Source organism: Pezoporus flaviventris, unplaced genomic scaffold, assembly GCF_033815535.1.
Source record: "Pezoporus flaviventris isolate CSIRO_AGI_PZ_B2104156 unplaced genomic scaffold, CSIRO_AGI_Pfla_v1 ptg000072l, whole genome shotgun sequence".
NCBI lineage: Eukaryota > Metazoa > Chordata > Aves > Psittaciformes > Psittacidae > Pezoporus > Pezoporus flaviventris.
The window spans coordinates 5,031,148-5,054,314 of record NW_026892620.1 but is presented as its reverse complement, the minus strand read 5'-3'; the positions used below and the strand labels follow the sequence as shown (position 1 = coordinate 5,054,314).

At 39.7% G+C, this 23,167-nt stretch overlaps 1 protein-coding gene across 5 annotated transcripts in view; it reads left to right on the top strand.

Annotated features, from left to right (window-relative positions):
* MYO16 (myosin XVI) overlaps positions 1 to 23,167 on the top strand; it is a 381,803-nt gene that overhangs the window by 92,458 nt on the left and 266,178 nt on the right. For 4 of the 5 annotated variants that reach the window (XM_061472784.1, XM_061472779.1, XM_061472778.1 and 1 more), the window contains one exon: positions 19,357 to 19,617. In XM_061472784.1, coding sequence (XP_061328768.1) covers positions 19,395 to 19,617 — 223 coding nt within the window. In that variant the 5' untranslated portion in view covers positions 19,357 to 19,394. Of the gene's footprint in view, positions 1 to 1,385; positions 1,466 to 19,356; positions 19,618 to 23,167 lie in introns of those variants that run through there. The other variant, XM_061472780.1, reaches the window with a different exon arrangement.

Below are 23,167 nucleotides of genomic sequence, written 5' to 3'. Positions count from 1 at the left end.
AAGCAATCCTTGAATGTCAACCAACTATCTTGGGCCCCTTTACCTTCAAGCAGCCTTGCCCATGGGATTTCCCCTAGCAATTGCTTGAAAAGGCCAAAGTTTGCCCTGCTAAAGTCCAGGGTTGCAATTCTACTTGGTATTCTCCTAGTCCTACCACACAAGATCCTGAACTCCACCATCTCGTGGTCACTGCAACCAAGGCAGCCCTCAACCCTTACTGCTTCGACCAGACCCTCCTTGTTAGTGAGGATGAGATCCAGCAGCGCTCCTCTCCTGGTTGGCTCATCCACCATTTGCAGGAGGAAGTTATCATCCATACACTGGAGGAACCTCCTGGACTGTGGCTGGGTTGCTGAGTGGTCCTTCCAGCAAACATCAGGGAAGTTAAAATCCCCCACGATGGCCATGGCCTGTGACTGTGAGACCGCTCTCAGCTGCCTGTAGAAGGCCTCGTCAACTTCCTCACCCTGATCTGGTGGCCTGTAACAGACACCCACAACAGTATCCCCCCCTGCCAGCCTGCCCAACTCGCTCGTCATCTGTCCCTAGACAGAACTCAGTGCACTGTAGTTGCTCCTGCACATAAAGAGCAACCCCACCACCCCGCCTGGCTGGCCTGTCTTTTGTGAAAAGGACATAGCCCTCCATGACTATATTCCAGTCATGTGAGCTGTCCCACCACGTCTCTGTAATTGCCACCAGATCATAGTCTCCTGACTTAACACAGGTTTCCAACTCCTCCTGCTTATTTCCCATGCTGCACGCATTGGTGTACAGACATTCCAGGGAGTGAGCTGAGCACACCGATTTCACCCTAGGATTATAGGAGGCCTCCCAGTCTTCATCAGTTCTGGAGTGCTGCCCCACTGGGGCAAGCCCAGCTACAACCCCATCCCCCTTCGAATCTAGTTTAAAGCTCTCCAAATGAGCCCTGCTAATTCGTGCCCCAGCATCCTTTTGCCTCTGTGAGACAAACCTTTCTCACTTGTCATTGTCCAGACTGGTGCCCTATAAAACCAGCTGTTATCAAAGAATCCAAAGCCCTGACTGTAGCACCAGTCTCGAAGCCAATTGTTTATGAACTGAATCTTCCCATTCCTTCCCACATCATCAGTGGAAGATGGAAGGAGTGAGGAGAAGATCAGCAATACTTTCGTGTCAGCTTTCGTATTGTGAGACAGCCTGTGAAAATTTCATCCGTGTTTCAGCACAGTGAGTTGCTGTAGATTACATTGAAGAAGAAGAGAAGAAGAGCCTGATAAGAAAAACTGGAGACCTCTGCTTGGTCTGCAGTACAGGAATCTTTGGCGTCTATGGCAGTGTGTGTTTATGATGTCCCATGTAACAGTGGCACATAGCTGCTCTGTCACACAGGACAGTTAGTAATGACAGGACTAGCAAAGTCTTCAAAGTGTTTTCTGCTTTACATGAACAGGATTTCTTTTATTCCAGAATTGAGCAGGAGGTAGTATTCATTTATTTAGTTCATTTTATGGTGTTCCGGAGAATTCTTATATCCTCTTGGACATGCCTCCTGCCTTAAGGCACAACAAAGTAAAAGTTATTCATGTGGTAGGAGGAGAGATGTAAATAGAAGCAAGATATCTGTGCCAGTTGTTATTCAACAGCCATCCCTTTAGTTTAAGTTCGTATTTCATAATGGTGTCAGCTAACTCTTCGTGTCATGATTTATTTCTGCAATAAGAGAGCTAAGTACAACATGGCTGTAGGGAAAACTTCTTTTTCCTTGTGTGTTCTTGTGACTCTTTGAACTATGGCATGAGGTTAAAAGATTATTAATGACATGAGATGCCCAGCATGACCGAGAGACACTGCCTGTTGAAAATGAGGCTGTGAGGAAAAAGCAGGAATCATCTTTCCTGGGAGTCCAGAAAGAGCAAAAGAAGCAGCTATGTGTGATGAGCCACTGCTTGGGAGTTTTTAGATCCTGTGAAAATCCATAAAGCAGTTCTGGAGGAATAAATAGATTTTTGAGGAAAGGTGTTTGTTTGAGAAGCTTATACCATAAAATACAGAAAAGGAATGCTAATACAGTGCACAGTATTTCTTATTCCATTTTACAGACTGAATCTGATGTATCAGTAATATATAATGCAGAATATAAAAAGAAATTAGTATGGTTATTCAGATGTTATGAAGAATATCTAAAAAATTAGGCAAAACTGCTTTTTAATTCTGCAGTCAAAACCAAATGGCTTTTATCTTACCAACCTTGATACAAGTAGAGACACTGGTAAAACATTTTTGATTCTGTTAAACTTTTTATGTCATAGAGTCATAGAATAGTTTTGATTGGAAAGGACCTTAAGATCATTTAGTTCCAACCCTCCTGCCATGGGCAGGGACACCTTACACTAAACCATGTTACCCAAGGCTCTGTCCAACCTGGCCTTGAATACCGCCAGGGATGGAGCATTCACAGCTTCCTTGGACAACCCATTCCAGTGCCTCACCACCCTCACAGGAAAGAACTTCTTCCTTATATCCAATCTAAACTTCCCCTGTTTAAGTTTAAACCCATTACCCCTTGTCCTATCACTACAGTCCCTGATGAAGAGTCCCTCTCCAGCATCCTTGTAGGCCCCCTTCAGATGCTGGAAGGCTGCTAGGAGGTCTCCATGCAGCCTTCTCTTCTCCAGGCTGAACAGCCCCAGCTTTCTCATCCTGTCTTCATATGGGAGGTGCTCCAGTCCCCTGATCATCCTCGTGGCCCTCCTCTGGACTTGTTCTAACAGTTCCATGTCCTTTTTATGTTGAGGACACCAGAACTGCACACAATACTCCAGGTGAGGTCTCACAAGAGCAAAGGGGCAGGATCACCTCCTTTGACCTGCTGGTCGCACTCCTTCTGATGCAACCCAGGATATGGTTGGCTTTCTGGGCTACAAGCGCACACTGAAGCCGGCTCATGTTCATTTTCTCATCAACCAACACCCCCAAGTCCTTCTCTGCAGGGCTGCTCTGAATCTCTTCTCTGCCCAACCTGTAGCTGTGCCTGGGATTGCTCTGACCCAGGTGTAGGACCTTGCACTTGGCATGGTTAAACTTCATGAGGTTGGCATCAGCCCACCTCACAAGTGTGTCAAGGTCCCTCTGGATGTCATTCCTTCCCTCCAGCCTATCAACCGAACCACACAGCTTGGTGTCATCAGCAAACTTGCTGAGGGCGCACTCAATCCCACTGTCCATGTCAGCAACAAAGATGTTGAACAAGACCGGTCCCAACACTGATCCCTGAGGGCCACCACTCGTTACTGGTCTCCAGCCGGACATTGAGCCACTGACTACAACTCTTTGTGTGCAGCTGTCCAGCCAGTTCTTTATCCACTGAGTGGTCCATCCATCAAATTGATGTCTCTCCGATTTAGAGACAATGTTGTGTGGGACAGTGTTGAATGTCTCTCTCTCTCGCTCGCTGCTTCACAGTATAGGTGCAGGCCAGCAGGAAAGAAAGGAAATAATTTGCAACCTGTGAATGCTAGAACTTCTGTACCAGCTATCATACTAGATTTATTTATTTTTTTTTCTCCAGTTTCTGGGTTCATGTGGCAATGACAGAAACTCAATGTTAATTTTTCTTAATTTGACCTAATGTTAAACCTTGTCTAAATATAAAAATGTTAGAAATCACGATCCTGGCACTGGATGCCAAGAAAGAATTAAAAAATCCTTTAAATTAACAACTGTTTTTAGACATAGGAAGTGATATTTAGAAAAATGTATTTTGGGCTGGCAGTAGCCCAGTCACCTTTGCACTCTTGTAATACTGGTTGTGTACTAATTTGTCAAGTATGCCTCCAAGTAAATAAAACTTTCTTAGCAGTAAGAACTGACAACAATTTTCCTAACAGTAACAACTATTTAGAATTATTTTCAGTATATTTTTATTATTATATTAAATTGGTATTTGGAAAAATACATTTTGAAATAACAGCAAGAGGAGCAATATTAACTTGGAAGATTGGGGGCTGTAAGATTTCCAGTGTTGTATTCAACCAAAAATAGTTTCTATTTATAATATTTTTGATGGAAATTACACTTATCCCCAAAATAATGTTTATGTCAGCATTTTGTTTCCCACTGTAAAAGTCTGTCATGAGAGAGAAGCATCAGCGATTTTTGTGGAAAACTTTACTGTGAACTTGTAAGGAAATTGTAAAGAAATCTCTTCAGCTTCTGTTATTTGGAATGGTTTTTTTTTTTCTAATATAGGGATTCTGACAACAATAGAGAGGTCTAGCTACCCTGAAAATAAGATGAACAAGATTGTAAAGCTCAAGGTATCATATTTTCTTACCATATTGGCACAGCATGGATGAAGCTTCAGAATTCTGATATTGTATTTTTGAGAATAGAGAGCAGCAAACAGTCCCCAAGCATCTCTATTTCCATATGTGGAAATGTAGTAATATATCCACTTTTCCTCACAAAGTTTGTGAAATTTTGAGGCTAAGGAACATATTTTCGCGCCTGAAGTAACATCAGCTCCAAATAATCACAATTCCTTTTCTTTCTTTAATTTTAGACAAATTAATATGCTGCATCATGGTAAATTTTGCACAGTTCATAAGTTGTAAAATCAAAGAAAAAATATTTGTGGATAATGAAATGAACACCTGCATCAAAATTAACATGGTTATTTTGAAGCAAGTCAGATTTTAAGTTGAAGTAATTCTAATTTGTTCTCTAACAAATGGAAATAAAGTCAACACAAGCTTAGTTTGATTTGGAACAAATAAAGAGTAATCCTAATGCAAGTTTTTAATATATCATAAAGGAGGACCACCAATTAAAAGAAGTGTGATTGTTTATTTTGAGTTATATTTTCCAGTTGTTTACTTCCAAGCAGCTGCCTTGAGTGCAAACAACAGCAAAATAAGACCTGCTAGACAAAAATCTTCAAGTTCTAATATTTTAACTGCTGCACATACCCTGAGGTAACAATCTGTCATAACTTGCAGAAACACAATGCAATTAGTATTGCCAAATCTGTTTGCCTTTCCAGTGCTATTGTACACTGAAACGCAGCTGTCCATGACAAGTTCCCCCCATGTCTAAGGTGATTTCAGAGAGCTGGGATGTAGTCATTTTAATCTCTTTTAGGCCCATGAGAATGGTAACTGGCAAGGATTGTGGGCAGGAGGGCATAGGGCAGAGGTGAAAGAGCATTTGGTCATTCATTACCAGTTTTTTATGCCTCTAAAATACGGATCTTCCTGAAGGATTTCCATTTGGAGGTGTGCTTTACTTTTACTTCATAGTTGATTTTAAAACAGAAAATGTTATTCTTGGGAAGAAAAATGTTGAGTCTGATATCTTTGGCCATAAATCCTATTATGAATGTGCCTCTATGCAGTATGACTTTTCAGAAGAGATTGAAGTGATATTCAGAACATGTATACAGGCAACAGATCTGGGCCATAACACCTCAGGCTGGTGGAGTCTTGCAGTGGTCCCATTCAGTGCAAATCCTGTTATGAAGTATGACATATAAAATATATATGGGACCTTGTGAAGACATTACAGAAAATTGAGCAATTTATTAAGGTCATATTCTGAAAGCTAATAGACTGCTTGTAAATGTTATTCTTTTACTATATAAGGAATCCAAGCTTTGTCCTGTAAAGGTTATGTGAATGTTGTCATCTAAGTTGAGGAGAAGGAAGGAGGGAGGCAGACATGTAGAAATTTCCTCTTTTTTTCAGTCTTTGTGGAAAGTGTAGTGTTGTCTTCCAGTAGTTTATTGCAGGAGGCTCTAGGAAAACAATATATACCTCATATGTTTATGTGAAACAAGAAGTTTTATATTCAGATTGTAGAGGAAATGAGTACCTTGCTCTTCAGGTGCTTTGTTCTGAACCCAGTTACTTGATTTTGTTAGATGCAGTGCTAATAATGTTAGTTACAGCAGTAGTATGTGTAAATCATATAGACAGTTGTGAAAAGTAAAGTTCTTAAGGCAGTCTAAATGATATACTTAATTCCTCCTAATATCCAGTGAATATATAGATTTATTGTGGTTTTGAGAGACGCTTTTTCTGTCTTATGAACAGTAATGTTGGAGCTGCGATAATTTCTGTTTGATTTCTGCTTTCAGGTCTTCAGTAGCTTTGAAGTATCTTTTATGTTTGTGTAGTTATTTCTCAGTGAAGGAACTTGAACTGTCATGTAGACAGGGAGTCCATCCGTTGACACTGCTATTTTCAGCTTGTCAGGTGAAATGAAGCTGTTCAGTTTCTTCTTAAGACAAACGGATCTCCCCATTTTAATTTAACCTAGAAGTGATATTACTGTACATGTTCACAAGCGTTACAGTGATTCTCTGCACCCTTTTTATGTTCTGTGAGCCCATACAGCTGTGCTATAGTGTTACATGACCCCAGCTATAATGCTAGATGGTAGATTGTGAAAGATGACCTTAACAGACTGTTGTAAACTCTGCTGTCAGGACAGCTACTCAGCTTGCTTGTGTTTCACATATCCATGAAGCTCCAGCTCAGACTAATCAGCCATCCTTGCTAATCTAACTGTAGCTCAGGCTTACTTAGGACATACCCAGTAATTGTACCCCCATCAGAAGGGAGAGAAGTCTTTCAGATGCCAGTGGTGTATTCTTCCCAGTTGGTTCTCCACTTTACTGGAGGGTTGTCTTTGCAGAACTTTGCAGGGCCATTCAGAGGTGCCAGAGCTCAGTGAGTGAGCTGCCCTGAGTGCCAGAAACATTGAACTGCTTTTGGTGGTGCTTTTGTGTGGCTATCCATCCAGTACACCAAACAAGGAATCTTGCGGTCTTACCTGTTAATGCCATCCATGTGTGTTATTTTTGTCTTGGTACTCTGCCTAAATTAACACTATATTAAATTCATTTTAATTGTTCCAAATTCCCTTCCTTTTTGTGCTATATAACCTTTCTTTTGCCTTTTCACCCTTCAGATTTCTGTTAACTTGTCTTTCCTTAGTCACTGCTTAGCTAAGCTATGCATGTTTAATTCTTTTCATCTTTCTTCATAAATCAGTCCCTCAGGCCCCAGAATCATTTGTGGTATTTTCTTTTGAACTGCTCCAATTTGACTGTCTAGAATTGAATGCAGTATTCCAGATAAGTTGCCTTTCTGCATAAAGGAGAAGGGCCTGTTTCCAATCCTTTTGCTATTTGAAAACTGAGATGACAATCCCTTAATGTACACTGAACAGTGACCAAAGGCCTATATATTAGCTCTGCTGCAGAATTTTTGTTAGTGCTGTACCGTAAACTAGTTTTCCATTTGCTTTTACTTTACATTAATCTCTGTAAATTATTAGATTGCCTGTAGAATCACAGTCCACTCGGCACAGGATTTCCTTTCCTATGTGCTTGACAGTCCTTATGTTTAGGTCTGTGAACCACCGTTTCCCTTTTGGCTTTTGACTATTTGTGATGCATGATACTGAATATCCTCTTTGTCTTTTTTTTTTTTTTTCAACTAACTTTGCTGCAAGAAGGCTTTTGCATATTTTGGTTTATGTATTTTTCTTTTGGGTTTTGTGTAATTCTCATCTGGTGTATGCATCTTGATCCCTGGCATGTTTACATCCTAAATAGTGATACCTGAGAATGTCTGTGATGAAAAAACTGCCCCAGGTTTTGAAACAACGTGGTTATTTTTTTTGTTTCTATGTTCAGACCTTAATTTATAGTAAAATGGTTGGTTGGTTCTCCTGCTATTCCAACTTTCTCAACACCTTTGAGGTGCAATGACTGTGATTTTTGGCTTCTTCTCACTGTGCACCTAAGTGTTAATTCACCCTTCAAAGTTGTTGGTGTTTTTCATTGCTTATTGTGATCTCACTGTCTTTGCTCTGTGTAACAAACCCTTTATATTACAGTGTCATGGCATGAAGAATTTTCCACTGCATCTATTCCTAGATCACGTCCTCCCCTGCTCTCTGTCCTGTATATGAAAGTGTGGACTAGAGATGAATGTATGACTACCTCTCCATTTACTGCCCCGTGAGGAAATAAGTCTTATCTTCACAGCTTTGTTGAAACTTCAGAAGTTTTGCATTGCAGCCAAATAGACAGCCAGGTCTGTGCAAGGACTGAAAGGAGGAATTACTTCTTTTTTCGAGCTCTTCCTTCTTGTCTCTCTTGTTGTCATTTGGGAAACCTAGATCTCCTTTGCTCTCATTGTACCTTCTGATTTTGAGCTTCTTGAGTTTTATTTGGTGTTGATGTGATTTATAGCAATTTGGATTATTAAAATATGACCACATATGCTAATGGTATTTTCTCAGGCTTTGTGAGTGACAAGCCTTAATAGGTGCTTTGTATTAATCTAAGAGATATACATTATTGCTTCTGGAAATCCTAAATAATGAGTGACATAAATACATAGATCCAAAAGTGAACAAAACACTATGAGGTTTAGCTCAAACAGCCAATTTTGGTTTTCTTCTAACTGCTGTCTATATATATATTAAAAAAAAAGAAGTGTTATTTTGACTCAGATGACTGCTGCTTTCTGATTACTATAAACTTGCTCTTCAGATCTTGACATGGAGGCTTAAAACTTTTCTTAAAAAAATAAATACATGCTTTAGGAACAGTATGTTTTGGACCCACACACACATATAAGCATATTTTGCTTTGATTTTCCTAAGAAAACAGTGTCTAATTGTTACTTGTGTGTGTGCGCGCATATCTTTTAATTTTATTTCCTCGCATCATTTCCAGACCCGCTACCTGATTGTTATTTAGCTTGCCAGTTCATTTTTTAACAGTTCTGACTGGCTCTCTCTATGGCAAAGGCTTCAGATGGTATCTAGAGACCTCTCCCAGTAGGGTGGCTGAAACTCATCCAAATTATGTGCTCTGTGTCCTGCCCCATCTTCAGTCTATTTCAAAAGACTTTGTAGCCTCAAATACTGTTTCCTGCCTACGCCTACTCTACTACTACTTACTAGAACAAATACGAACACCTTTGGTTTTATATTGTGAAATTCCTTTCTGCTGTGTTGGGAGTGTAGTCTCCAGTTCAGACACTGAAATGTAGAAGGCATAAAAGAAGTTAATTATGTCTTAGAGCACAACAGCATAGCATGACAATCACAGGAGGATCAGGACCATGTGCTATGCAGTCTAGATATGTTTTTTTGTTCTGCATGAACCTTCACCAAGCAAACATGATCCAGTATATAACATTTAACTGGTGAGCCAGAGATTGCTTCTTGCCCTTCTTCTATGCACTAGAATAGAGGTATCCAAAAGAAAATTTTTTAAATTTTTTTTTTTAATTATATTTTTACTCTTTTATTTTATTTTATTTTTTTTGGTAGGGGCATATTGGATCCCAAGTTTCATGGACCAGTTCCTCAAAAGCATTCCTTATAGTTGAGAAAAGCAGTAGGTAGTGTTTTTTGGCTTATTGTCTGGACATTGGGAGTATGTGGAGATGGTACAGTACAGCCCTGAATCCACATTGAGAGTAGACTTTCATGTCCTAAAGGCTCAATTATCTTGTATATTAGAAGAGATGAATGAGTTAATGTGTTTTACTAATCGTGGATGGTATGCAGTCTTTTCAGTTAGAAACTCCAGTGCTCCAGAGCAAACAATGGTGGTTTAGTTTTGGGTTCTGATGTTTGTGGGAGAGCTTATTTGAATTATGCTGTGGTTTGTGGGAATCCAGGCTGCACCTGTCTCATCCTCCAAGGGAGTATAGGAGGATGACAGCAGTGTAGATAATATAGAGTTAGCAGCTTTACCAAAAGAAACAGTATGAAATGGAGCAGTGTCTGTTCATTTTGCTTCCATTCTTGTAGTTTCTAGATGTGATACACAGATTAGGACTCTGGGATATGTACAGCTCCTCTCAGACCATTCAGACCAGTGAGTTCCCTGTGCTTCAAGGCAGGCAAAAGAAAATGGTATTTTTTTTTTTTCTTTTTGTAAAAAATGGGGAGAACCGCTTATGCATGTACTTGAAACCTGTGTTTTATTACTCTGAAGGCCAATGCATGGGTAGGCAGTTTATTATTGAATAGGCTGGCACACAGTTAATTACTTTTACCCAGAACATAAAATATCCGTACGTTACAGACTGCTACATGACATAAATCACAAATGACAATGCAGAGCCCTCTGTTATATTGAATTCATTATTATTCAGGCTCTCTTCTATCACTCTGAAGACAAGATCCCAAATTGGTAGATTCTTTGATTTAAATATAATATATTTTTAGAGAATGCTGCTGTAACTTCACTGAATTGCTGATAGATAGATAATAAAGTCTATTGGAAGGCCTGTAGAGTTGATTAATAGTGTCTGATAAGTAACTTTTCCTTGGTATCAAGCTGGAAATTGATTGCAGTTGTGACTGCTTACCAGTCTAGTCACATAGAAAGGCTCTCAAAGAGCAGCATACAGGAGTAGGGCTTTATAAGAGGATGGCTGCTTGAATGTGCTTAGGATGTCTCTTCAGTACAGAGTTGGATGTTAAACAGGAAATGAGGAAGCTTTGTGTATCCTGTCATTTAAGAGCCCCACCTTTGTAATTACACCCAAAAGAAGCTTTCTGGAGCCAGGAACAGGAGAAGCACATCAGCTCCTTTATTGAAATGTAACTTGTTCTCAGAAGACTTGGCATCAATTGAATTCTTTGCATTCTTTACAAGGTAAATAGTTTACATTTATATTGTTCCCTTATGATTATTTGCCTGTGGGGTGGGGAACCAAGAAAAAAAAGAAAGGATTAGGTCCATCACTACAGTAAGCAGACCACTGCTGACCTGATGAAAACGCTTTAGCTGTTAAAATCAGGCTGAGTAGTTAGAAGCATTGCACTTCAGTTACAGCTTACTAAATGTAATGGAGATGCTGTTCAAATGGTAAGTAATTTTTCCTGTGCTGAACAAATGATTTTCAAATCTAAGTATTTTGATACAGACCTTAATGCTGCAATTTGAGATGGATTTAAATTAATCTAGTCCTTTCTATGGGTAAGAAATACTTCTTTTTGAAACTGGAAGATCAGTAGACAATACATAATAACTTGATTTCTGAAGAAGGCACCTCTAAAAAATGCATTGATCTGTGGGCCAGACACTGTAATTTCAGTTAGCCTATTGTATTTGTATCGCTGATTTCATATGGCATTCATTTCAGCTGCATAAATACTAATAAATTAATATTTGTAATGAAATATATTTAAATAATATGCATTGTTGGTAGCAGACAATCATCATGTATAGTAAAGTAATTGCATACAACAGCAAAGCACATTATTAAAGGGTCAGGGCTCTAGTTTCTGGTCTGATTTCTGTTATCAAACTTGTGGTGTAAATTAATGCAGTCTTTGGAGCTGGATGAAGCTGCACTGATTTCACCCTCCGTGTATCTGGGTCTGTAAGTGCCAAAGCACTTGCTGCTCACTGCATTCTTTTCCCACATATCTTTGTTAGTGCTGTGAATATGTTTAGATACCCAGCTTTGAAAGTGTTGTGTAATAGTACAGTATTTATTAAAAAGATTTTGGTTTTTGTTTTTATCTTTTTTCTTTTTTTTTTTTCCATTTAATGAATGCTAATCTCTTTAACAGTTTGCTGAAGTTGTTGAAATCTTCAAATACTTTATCTTTCTGAAATTCAGGATGATTTCAGGCATCTTAATTAGACTGTAGGTGTTTAATTGTAGGTATGAAGAGGGACTGATACCATATGTTTAGCAAGAACAGACCAAGATTGGAGCTGAAGTGTCAGAAGACCCAGGCTAAAGACAGTGTATGTTTAGAGAGTTTTTTGCCCTTTTTCCTTTATTACGATCAAGATGCTTAAAGAGTATTGTTTAGGTAGCAGTCTCAAGTAGATACATTCTCAGAATCTTAAATTGCCATTTTTCCAGGTAATTTAAGCCTCATACATTTTTTTTTTTCTATGCTCTTAAAGACCGTAGTCCTTCAAATACCTAGAAGTTCAATTATTGATTGTTTAAAATATCATCAAAATCAACATGAAAGTTTACAAAACTAGAGGTAAGCGTGTGTCTTGTGTTTGCAAATTTGTAGTTTTAAACATTATGCACCATAATTCCATGTCACCTTATTTGAGATGCTTGCTGCATTAGGCAGCGTCAGCAGTTTCGTTGTGTGTGTGCCTTTGATGAAGAGACAAGCATTTTAACTTGCCATATTTTGCAAAACACACTATTCCCAGGGTCCAGGAGTACTTCTCTGACTCACAACAAGTATCACATGAGAAGTCAAAACACAGTACGTATGAGCACAGTTGCAAACTTTTTTGTAGTGCCTGTGTGAACATGTATATAAGCATCCAGCTTTACATTGTGGAAATGCCTCCTTGACATGTGATCCAGATTAGACAGAAGTGTAATTACCCCCAGGCAATGTGAATTATTCTCTGAAATGTGTTTTTAGGATAACTAGACTTCCAATTTAAATGCTAGAGCAAGTGACTAAAGTGACATAAGCCATAAAGAGATGGAAGTATAAAGTTCTAACAATGTGGTTTCTGAAAAGAGGTATGGCAAAATATTTTTACATACTGTAAAATTACTTGGGCGCAAATCACCTGCAGGATATGGAAGAAAATGCCTGTAGTAATCACATTCTTCTTCTCTGTTTATGTCCCATCATCCTTCCCAAGCTGTTCATGTTGTTCAGGATCTAGTGCTTGTAGTGCCACAAAACAGTCCTTCTCACCTTCACTGTGAGAACCAGTGACAATTCAAAGTGAGCAGTTCCTTTTTACTCAGAAATTTCTTATACTGAAATCAAGCTCATAATTTATGTTGTAATGCAATTGGCACTATGTCCAGTTGTGAGTAAATTGCTACAATTTTATGAACAGGGTGTTTTGTAGCAATTCTTTTTCTAGTGATTCTGGGTGGACCCAGTCAGTGAAGCAGCAAGCATCCTTGAAATATTTTTTTTCCCTTTCAGTTGCAGTGGTAGTGACTTCCTTCGTCCTATGCTAGTTAATAAGTAACGTGATAAAGGGATCTCTGGTTTTGATATTTCAGTGTTTCATAAGGGCTTTTTTATTGTGTACTTACACAGAAGATGCAGACCTTAAAACCATATGCATACCTACAGTTGTGTTTATTCTAGTCATTTTGGTCCAGGGCATCTCATAAAATAAATAATAAATACCCTTGTAAGCTTTTTCAGTGTTTTGATGGAGACACTACTAATCGATTATCCAGTCACAGTGACCTTATCAAATCACTGTACATAACTGTAATTTATCATAGACTGAAGCAAGAACCACATGAAATAATCTTCAAATATGAATATGTCAAGGACAGCAAAAAGAGCTTTTTCAAATACATGGCAGACAAAACTAACACCAGAGGCAATGTAGGCCCACTGATGAACGGGATGGGTGCCCTGGTGACAGAAGATACAGAGATGGCAGAGTTACTGAATGCCTTCTTTGTCTCTGTCTACTCTGCTGCGGGCAGTCCTGAAGAGCCCTGTACCCCTGAGACCTTAGATGAAGTCAGGTCGACGGAGTGGTTTGCCTTAGTCGATGAGGAATGGGTTAGAGACCAGTTGAGCAATCTGGACATCCATAAATCCATGGGTCCAGATGGGATGCACCCGCGGGTGCTGAGGGAACTGGCGGAAGTCATTGCTAGACCACTCTCCATCATCTTTACCAAGTCTTGGGAAACGGGAGAGGTGCCTGAGGACTGGAGGAAAGCAAATGTCGCTCCAGTCTTCAAAAAGGGCAAGAAGGAGGACCCGGGTAACTATAGGCCGGTCAGCCTCACCTCCATCCCTGGGAAAGTGATGGAACACCTTATCCTTGGTGCCATCTTAAGGCATATCAAGGATAAGAGGGTTATGAGGGGCAGTCAACATGGCTTCACCAAGGGGAAATCATGTTTGACCAATCTCTTAGCCTTTTATGAGGAAATAACACGGTGGATGGATGATGGCAGAGCGGTGGATGTGGTCTACCTTGACTTCAGCAAAGCATTTGACACAGTCTCCCACAGCATCCTCACAGCTAAATTGAGGAAGTGTGGACTGGATGATCAGGTAGTGAGGTGGACTGCGAACTGGCTGAAGGAGAGAAGCCAGAGAGTTGTAGTCTATGGGGTGGAGTCTAGTTGGAGGCCTGTAACTAGTGGAGTGCCTCAAGGGTCAGTACTGGGACCGGTATTATTTAATATATTCATTAATGATTTAGATGAGGGAATTGAGTGTACTATCAGCAAGTTTGCTGATGACACTAAGCTGGGAGGAGTGGCTGACACGCCAGAAGGCTGTGCCGCTATCCAGCGAGACCTGGACAGGCTGGAGAGTTGGGCAGGGAATAACTTGATGAAATATAACAAGGGAAAGTGTAGAGTCCTGCATCTGGGCAGGAACAACCCCAGGTTCCAGTATAGGTTGGGGAACAACCTGTTAGAGAGCAGTGTAGGGGAGAGGGACCTGGGGGTCCTAGTGGACGACAGGATGACCATGAGCCAACACTGTGCCCTTGTGGCTAAGAAGGCCGATGGCATCCTGGGGTGTATTAGAAGGGGGGTGGTTAGTAGGTTGAGTGAGGTCCTCCTTCCCCTCTACTCTGCCCTGGTGAGACTGCATCTGGAGTATTGTGTCCAGTTCTGGGCCCCTCAGTTCAAGAAGGACAGGGAGCTGCTGGAGAGAGTCCAGTGCAGGGCAACAAAGATGATTAAGGGAGTGGAGCATCTCCCTTATGAGGAAAGACTGAGGGAGCTGGGTCTCTATAGTTTGGAGAAGAGGAGACTGAGGTGTGACCTTATAAGTGTCTATAAATATATAAAGGGGGAGTGTCACGAGGACGGAGCCAGGCTCTACTCAGTGGCAAACAATGATAGGACAAGGGATAATGGGTACAAACTGGAACACAAGAGGTTCCACTTAAACTTGAGAAGAAACTTCTTCTCAGTGAGGGTGACAGAACACTGGAACAGGCTGCCCAGGGAGGTTGTGGAGTCTCCTTCCCTGGAGACATTCAAAACCCGCCTGGACACATTCCTGTGTAACATTATCTAGGTGTTCCTGCTCCGGCAGGGGGATTGGACTAGATGATCTTTCGAGGTCCCTTCCAATCTCTAGCATACTGTGATACTGTGATGATATCTTAAGTAATGAGATATAAACTCTTACGCAGATTGTTTCAGAAGGCAACCTTTTTCCCTACCCACAAACCTTTTCTCATGTTAACACACTGCCTCCTGACTAGCATACTCAAAACTAGGTCTGGCTGAGATAATGTTTTCTAAGTATCTTCTGAATGGGTCCCATACAAGGTTCTTGTATAAGTTCAGTATGCTGGTTTGTGCTGGTTTTCTCATACGTGGGAAAGAAAAGGATGGACAGACCTGCTACACGTTACCCCTTAGGAGGCTTTTAACAGCTTTTCTTTCAAGCCTGGCTGTAGCTAAGTTGTCAGTCTCTATACAGCAACAGTTTACATCTGCCTAATAAAGTTGTGGATTTTAGCAGCTATTTTTTCCTGGAGGTCGTCTTTACAGTTGAAGCTGTGGCTGCTTGTTGGCAGTGCTCAATTAGGACAGAGTGGTTGGCGTACTTTGAATGATACAGTTTAATCCTGAGGATTGGGCTAACAGAAACTTTGGGCAATTCAGCAGAGGAAGTGCATATTTTCATGCCTGAGACAGACTAATCCTACGCATTCTTACAGGCTGGGAACTGACTGACTTGATCTGCAGCCCTGCTGAAGAGGATGCAGGGGTTACAGTGGACACAAAGTTGAATCGGAGCCAGCCCTGCATGCTGATTGTAAATAAGGCAAACTCCATAGTGGGCTATATTAGGAGGACTGTGGCCAATAGACTTAGGGAAGTCATTGTCTGCTTGTACTCAGGACTAGTGAAACTACACCTGCAAGTATGTGTGTAGTCTTGCCCCCCCCCCCCCCCCCCCAGCATAAGATAGACATTGAGGAAGTGGAGTGGGGGCAGCAGAAGGCTACCAGGAACATTACGTAAATGACAAAGCTGAACTCTTCTTGGTAGTGACAGTAGTAACCAGGGATAAGGGCCACTGAAAAAAAAACAAGTCATTTTTGGTAGGAGGCAACAGTGGAACAGGTTACCCAGAGAACTTGGAGAATCAGTTGACAAGAGATTTTCAAGTCTCTGATAGATAAGACATGGTTACCTGATCGGATGTCACTGATTAACCTCCTGCTCAAAGTGGCGCTAAGTGATCCCCAAAATTTCCTCCAGAAGCATGTCTATAACCCTTCTGGGTTTGAGTCCGTCTCTCTCGGGGTAATAACCACGTAACTCTGCCTCTTGCACCACTGGCAGTTCCCCATGCTCAGTAGGTCACCACTCAGAGCAGAGATCTGCCTGGTTCTAAAACTGGGACTGAATGTTACATGCTTTAATGATTAGCATCTGAAATATTAATTCAGAGTTTGCCTTTGTCTGCATCTGTACTATGTTGTTTAATCCAGGCTTAAACAAACAAGGCTGCTGACCTGCAGCTATTGTATCTGTAGTCAGGTACAGATCTCATCTGAGATGTATCAGGTTCCAGATTTTCTGAGAGAAAAAAATCCCATCTGCAGCTCAGTGCTTCTCATCTGAGACCAGTGTCCAAGTGCATTAAGAGTCTTCAATCTGCCTGAACTGTTTGACCTTTCAAGTCTGTTGTCAGGGAACAACATCGATTTATGGCTAAGACTAGAAGAACAGCTACAATTTTCACCCTCAGTTGAGTTTTCCAGGTATAGACAGCAACTTCAGTTGTAGCCTGTCAGAGCTCAAGTATATGGCTGCTGCTTCTTCCCTTCATATAAGAGAAGGAGGGGACAGAGCTCTTGTAAAACTCTTGTACAGCGTAGCTTTATTGTCAAACATGGTGTAATGCAGCAAGCTGGTTTTCCCTCTTGAGGCTGTGAGCCTGACTGACAGGCGCTATACACAGAAGTGTTGGGGTATAGTCTCACAAGCTGGAAGTACTGTGTGGGCTTAAGGGATGGGTACTGACATATTTTATACAAACCAGAACAATTCTGATAAGGAAGATTTGAAGTTTTTTCATTCCCTAGTCCTGTTGTGAGAGAAAGGAGATGCAGTCACAAACTGCCTTGGCCTGAGGAGGGTCTGAGTGTACATCTTCTATTTGATTGAATTCTCTGAACACTGGGACTGAAGTGCAGCATAAAGTTACATCTTCTGCAGCTTTATGGAGCTACCCTTTCATTTCGTTGTCTTTTCTGACATGTGCTCAGAAATGAAAGATATCATTTAAGGTCAAATGGAAAATCTTGTTACACAGAAGGAGTTGTTGGCTTTTGACATGCATAAAGAAAGGGTTTGTGTTTTGGCTTAGTGCAAGCCAATACTTGTTTCCATTTTTTTTTAGTTTGACAACTTTTTTTTTTTTCCTAAGAAAAGAACAGAAATTATAGGGAGGGAAAGGATAGCCTGTGTTGAAAGAAGTTGGCTGAATATGACATCTGGAACTGTATTTTTTGCCTGCTTCTGTCATGGGAGTTTCTCAAGAAGACACTCAGGCACTTTCTGTATAGATGTATGCTCCTCAATTTTGGGAAGTCTGGTTTGAGAACTTGGGTTCTAATCCGTAGTGAGTACAAATACAATAGAATACAATATATAATGTATAATAAAATCATGTAGCAATATAATGAATAAAAAGATAATGTAATAGATATAACTTACAGAGCGATGGACATTCAGACCTAGGAGTACCACTTTCCCAATATTTTATTATGGTATTATGATACATAATAGTTTATAGAATACCGTGCCTTTAAAGCAAAACAAAAACATTTAAGAAAAGAATACAGAATTCTTGAATTGGACACCCAGAACTAGTGATTTAAAAAGAAAATAATTATCTTTCAGTTCTTCAGTACAGAATGTAGATAAGAATGCCCCTTTATCCCTCGCTTTTTAATGAAAATAAATATTTTTGAAGTTTTTATGCACTATGATAATGTGAGCTTTACAAAAGACTGTCAAGTTATTAATTATGCCTTCAGAGCATGGTTTGAATGGTATTCAGTAGATTAAACATATGTTAAGCAGCAAGCAGAAAAGAAAGTGGTCATTTAGTCAAGACTGCTCTGCTAGCTCCCTGAATGAGGTAGAGGTTCTTTGGCGGTATAATTACACACTTGGAATTGCACTTGCAAAATAAGTAAACAAAAGCAGGCCTAATTAAAATTGCACAGTAGTGCTTAATTTGGTATTTAGTGCCCAAGGTGACTTGAGTCTACATCCCCTTCAAGAGCTTTTCCATCGAACTAAGAGAAAAAACCTCATCTGGACTGCTGACAGTCCTTAGAAATTACAAATTTGGGCACCTGGCTCCCACATGAAGAAAATTTAAGTATGTAGATAAAGTAGAACATGAGAATCAGAAGTGATTTGGTACCCCGTCAAAGGGTCTTAGGGCAGGTTAGTGGGTACATCATCAATTGATGTAGATTCACATCCAAGGACTCTAGCAATAAAATTATCTAACAATACACTAGTCCTCTTTTGTAAGAGAACTGTCTCCTGAAAAGCAGCTAGCAGCATGTTATGGTTGTCTTTCTCAGTGGAAAAGTGAACATATTAGAAAAGAGCATCACTGTTACTGCATCATCAGTAAATATACCAGATTTAGCAGTAACAACAAAAGAGGAATTTAACTTCAAGGTAATGCTACTAATGTTAGGATTAACTGAATCAAAGACACATTTGTGATTTGTTTTCCACATGAAGATTTCAGTATCTGACAGTTTCATCAGAAGATTGCATTTGGTTGGCTCTAAACAATGCAAAAAAAAGAAAGAAAAATAATCTGAATCTGAAATGACTTTGATGTTTTTAATAGATAGTTGCCTGAGTACCCACTGCATGCTAATGAGCTCATTATAATTATGATGATTTTTCTTCTCACTGAATAACAGGAATTTTATAGCCTAAAGCAAGATGAAAATTAATAAAAAGGAAGGGTGGGCATCAGCAGTGGCATTTCCCTGCAAAATAGTCTCTTGTTTGTAACCAAATGCAAGCCACTTGAATTATATTATTTAGATATTTTGCCCATCCCACAGCTGAACTTTTGCACTTCTTTCTATTCACATTTGTTTACATGAACTGAGTTGGATTTTTAAAAAGCATCAGTGGTTCAATGAAATTAGTTATGTGTTGTTTCTAAAAACTAAATTATAATGGTATATACTTTGTAGTCAGCATTGGTCAAGTAGGGGGAGCTCACATGATAGACTTACATGTAGTTAGGACAAAAAAATTGGTGGAGGTTTCATGTCACATGCTGTTGCATGAAATAAATGTGTTCATCTTTAATTTCTTTCAGGCTGTTTCCAGCTATGTAATGCTTTTCGGTCCCATGAGATGGAAATTGAGCAGTGCTTGCTGGAGTCCCTCCCTCTCGGCCAGCGGCAGCGGCTGGTGAAGCGGATGCGCTGTGACCAAATAAAGGCATATTATGAGCGAGAAAAAGCTTTCCAGAAATGGGCGGGCTACGTGAAGAAACTGAAACATGGAAAGAATCGAGTTCATTTTAATCTTGCTGATATGATACGGGATGCAATCATACGTCATGATGATAAAGAAGGTACTCTAGTACTTTTGATCTGATACATTCTTTCTGAATAGTAAAAGTTTCAGAGGAAAAGCTCACCTGTCTTTAGGAAAAATACTCTTTCATGTGATAGCAGTCACTCTTGTAATAGAATATACAGGCATGTATTGCATACACAGTGTTTTAGATTGTTACCGAAATGAATAAGGTGTGGAGAATAACCAGAAACCTAATGAATTTATTCTGAGGTTACTGTATGTATAAACGAATATATTTCAAAAGCAGTAAGGGCTATGATCGTCATTACGAGTGGCCTCTTATAAACCTACATAAGCCATAGAAAATTAGTTTCTCAATTTTAGCCAAAATCTGGAGTAATGAATGCTACTAGTGGCACTGGCCTGGATAGAGCAATGAGACAGTGTTGACCCATAGTCACACCAGATGGTGATTTATCTTTCTGGTGGTGAAATGATGTTTGTCCTTTTGAAACGTGTACCCAGATTTTAGGGGTTCTGTTTTTATCTTCCTGGTGGTGGCTGAATTCCTGGGGCAGCTGATAGTATCTTGAGAAAATCTGATTTATTCCTCAAAAGGAAACCAAGCCTTGCAGTGAGGATCTCTCAAGTTTTATAAGTCCCCAAGAATCCCCATACTGTTGTGTGTGAGGGATGTAAGAAAAGAGCTGATTCAATGCTTTTAGCAACCCCTGTGCAAACAGATTTCATGGCAGCTCTTTGTAATCACATTAACACAAAACTGTCTGAATATAGGAGGCTCTGAAATGGAGTCACATCTCACAAATGAATTGGCAAGTTTATGCTAATTTTTTATCAGTTTGATAAGGTATGGTTTTTTTTTTTACTCACTCCTGAACCTTCATTTTAATGGGCATTTGCTCTAACTGTGACTGCTTATCATTGAGGTATAGTCCTATACATTTAGATCTACCCAGGAAATGAATCAAAGACTTCATCCAGTGACTGCCCAGGGCATCATTTATAACTAAGTCACAAATAAGCTTCACAACCTTTTCTTCTCTCTCCAGTGTGTAGAAGTACAGGGATTATAAGTGAAGATATTCTTCCTCCTTGTTCCCATAGCTCCCAACATTCTGTAAAGCCCAAGCATAGTACTAGCTGTAACTCCTAGCATGCTATAAAAGTCAGATATTTGAAAAATGAATTATGAAAAAATGTAGCTTTGTCGTGGTTTGAACAACACGTGTTTAAGCAATGTGTTTAGAAAACAAAAATTAAAAAAAAAAATGAAACTCATAGATATAAAAGCTGCTCTCCTACTACTGTTTTTGAGTGGAACATCCAACCATGATTCTTCAGTGAATACATCTACATTAGGATTTCAGCTTAAATTAGACATATGCTTTTGTAGTAAATATCATATCCATTTACTGTGTTTGGACTTGTTTTATGGAGCATGCAAACTAGGTTTTTTTCAGAGAGAACTGAACTGGAAGATGTGATCTGGAAGCACACCTAGTGCCTCTGAACAGTAATGAGTTTTCAATCCGTACATCCAGGCTAGACATAGGCTGACATAACCTCTGCAACAGCTGTAGCTGGGGAAGTTGGGCTTTTGGCACTATCTGTTTCTCTTTTTTATTTATTCATATTTCAGCCATTCATTCAATATTCATCATTCACATTACACATCACTATTTCCTAATGGGTATATAAAGGCAGTAAGCTACTTGTGATAGATCCTGGTAATTGTGCAGAGTATCCTCCATCTCACTGCAACTTCACATCAGCTTTATCGGTACAACTTGAGTAAATACAGCTCTGATGTGAAAAAGATCTGAATCCTTCCCTTCACTGAGTCCTAAGGCAGAAATGACTGCGATATAAGGCTGCAGAGGGGAATGAGCACACATTTGCTGACTCTGAATGTCACACCATTGAATGTCACGCCCTGCTTTTGGTGAAACACCCTGGGGGACTGAGAAAAAGAGACTGTAATACTGGGTTAAGCAAACAGAGGTGGGAGACAGGTTTTAACAGCCCGTCAGCCTTCCTCTCTTCTTACAAATCCTTGTCTGGTCTTCAGGATCTGTCTTTTACTGTACAGTGTGCTCAGTAATCAAGAGCATTCCCAAATACAGTCAGACTGAATATAGGGAACAAAGTCAGTAATAAATATGTAAAAAATGCTTCTCCTGGAAAAGCTGAGCATTGAACAAACATTTTAAACCATAGCTCAATATAAGTTAGTAGCAAAGAAGTATCTTAACACGAATTAATAATAATAATTTAATGCCTTAGCATAAACCCCTCTCTGCTATAAAAGATGAGTTATCCTGTGGAAAAAAATGGGGTTCAGACTGATCTAAATATTGTGTATTTTGTAATAAATGATGAAAGTGATCAAGATGAGAACTCAGCAAATCTTAAAAAATTCAGGTTTTTCTAGTCAACATTATCAGCAGCAGGGTATTTTAATGCAGTTTGAATGTCTTTAATTTTTCAGAGATAATTTAATTTTGAAACTAGACATTCTGTTTCGAATAAGATATTTGACAACAAGTATAAAGGTGTGGTACAACATATTCAGCACTCAAATAGACTAAATTCTATTAGGTGACACATTTCCTTATGGGCAGTTAATTTTGTGAGCTTGAAGTGCAATGGCTGTAAAGAGATTAATTCCACTCAAAGTATAATATAATTCACCTGGCTGTGAGTAAGCCTGATGCTGCTGTTCAGGATGTATGAGCAAACTGTAGTGTCCAAGAAGAGAACCGTGCTATGTGGATACTTTAAACAGCTGGATACACATAGTCAGTTTTGTGATGAGACTGTAAATGTTATTGTACTGTTTTTGTGATCCTTTGGTTCAAAGTGGTTTTAATTCCTCAAGCTTCACAGCTTTCAGGATGAGGGGGTTTTGTAAAAGAAACCAAAAATCTCAAGGCTAAAATTCAGGAATTCATACAATTTTCTTCCAGTTTTACCCTTGGAATAGGGTATACAGAAACAAAATCACAAAAGAGTAGACTCATGCACAACGAACTGCCACTGGGCCATTTTCTTCCATTTTTAGATGTATGTAGGAATTGCTTGCAGATCTTGGGCTCTTAAATGCAGTTCTGTGCTTCCCACAGTCTTTAAATTGAAGCACTTCCAAAGTCAGCTTGACTGCCTTGTGCTCCTCTGAGACTGTTAAGCAGAGTCCTGTTTGCTTATGAATCCTGGAGTAGTTTTACTTGGTTTGGGGTCTGATCACAAATAAACCTGTCACATACACTGCTTAAGCAGAAAATACGAATACATTGCATGAGCTCATGGACGAACAACATAACCAGGAGTAATTATAAAAAGAGATTAAAAAGGTGGAGATGAAGGCCTTTGAGAGTGATAAAGCAATGCTTACATCTGAACAGGTTTGAATGTAGCTGGCAATAATTCAACAAGAAAAAAACGTCCATTCTATAGGCGTAAAATACTGCTAGAGAGATCTTTTACAGTTCTATGAAAGGAATCCAAAAAGTGTAATACGGAAAGTGGAAAGAGGACACAACAGTAGAAGGGGATAGAAGTAGCTTCCAAAGTCAAGTTCAGGGGCT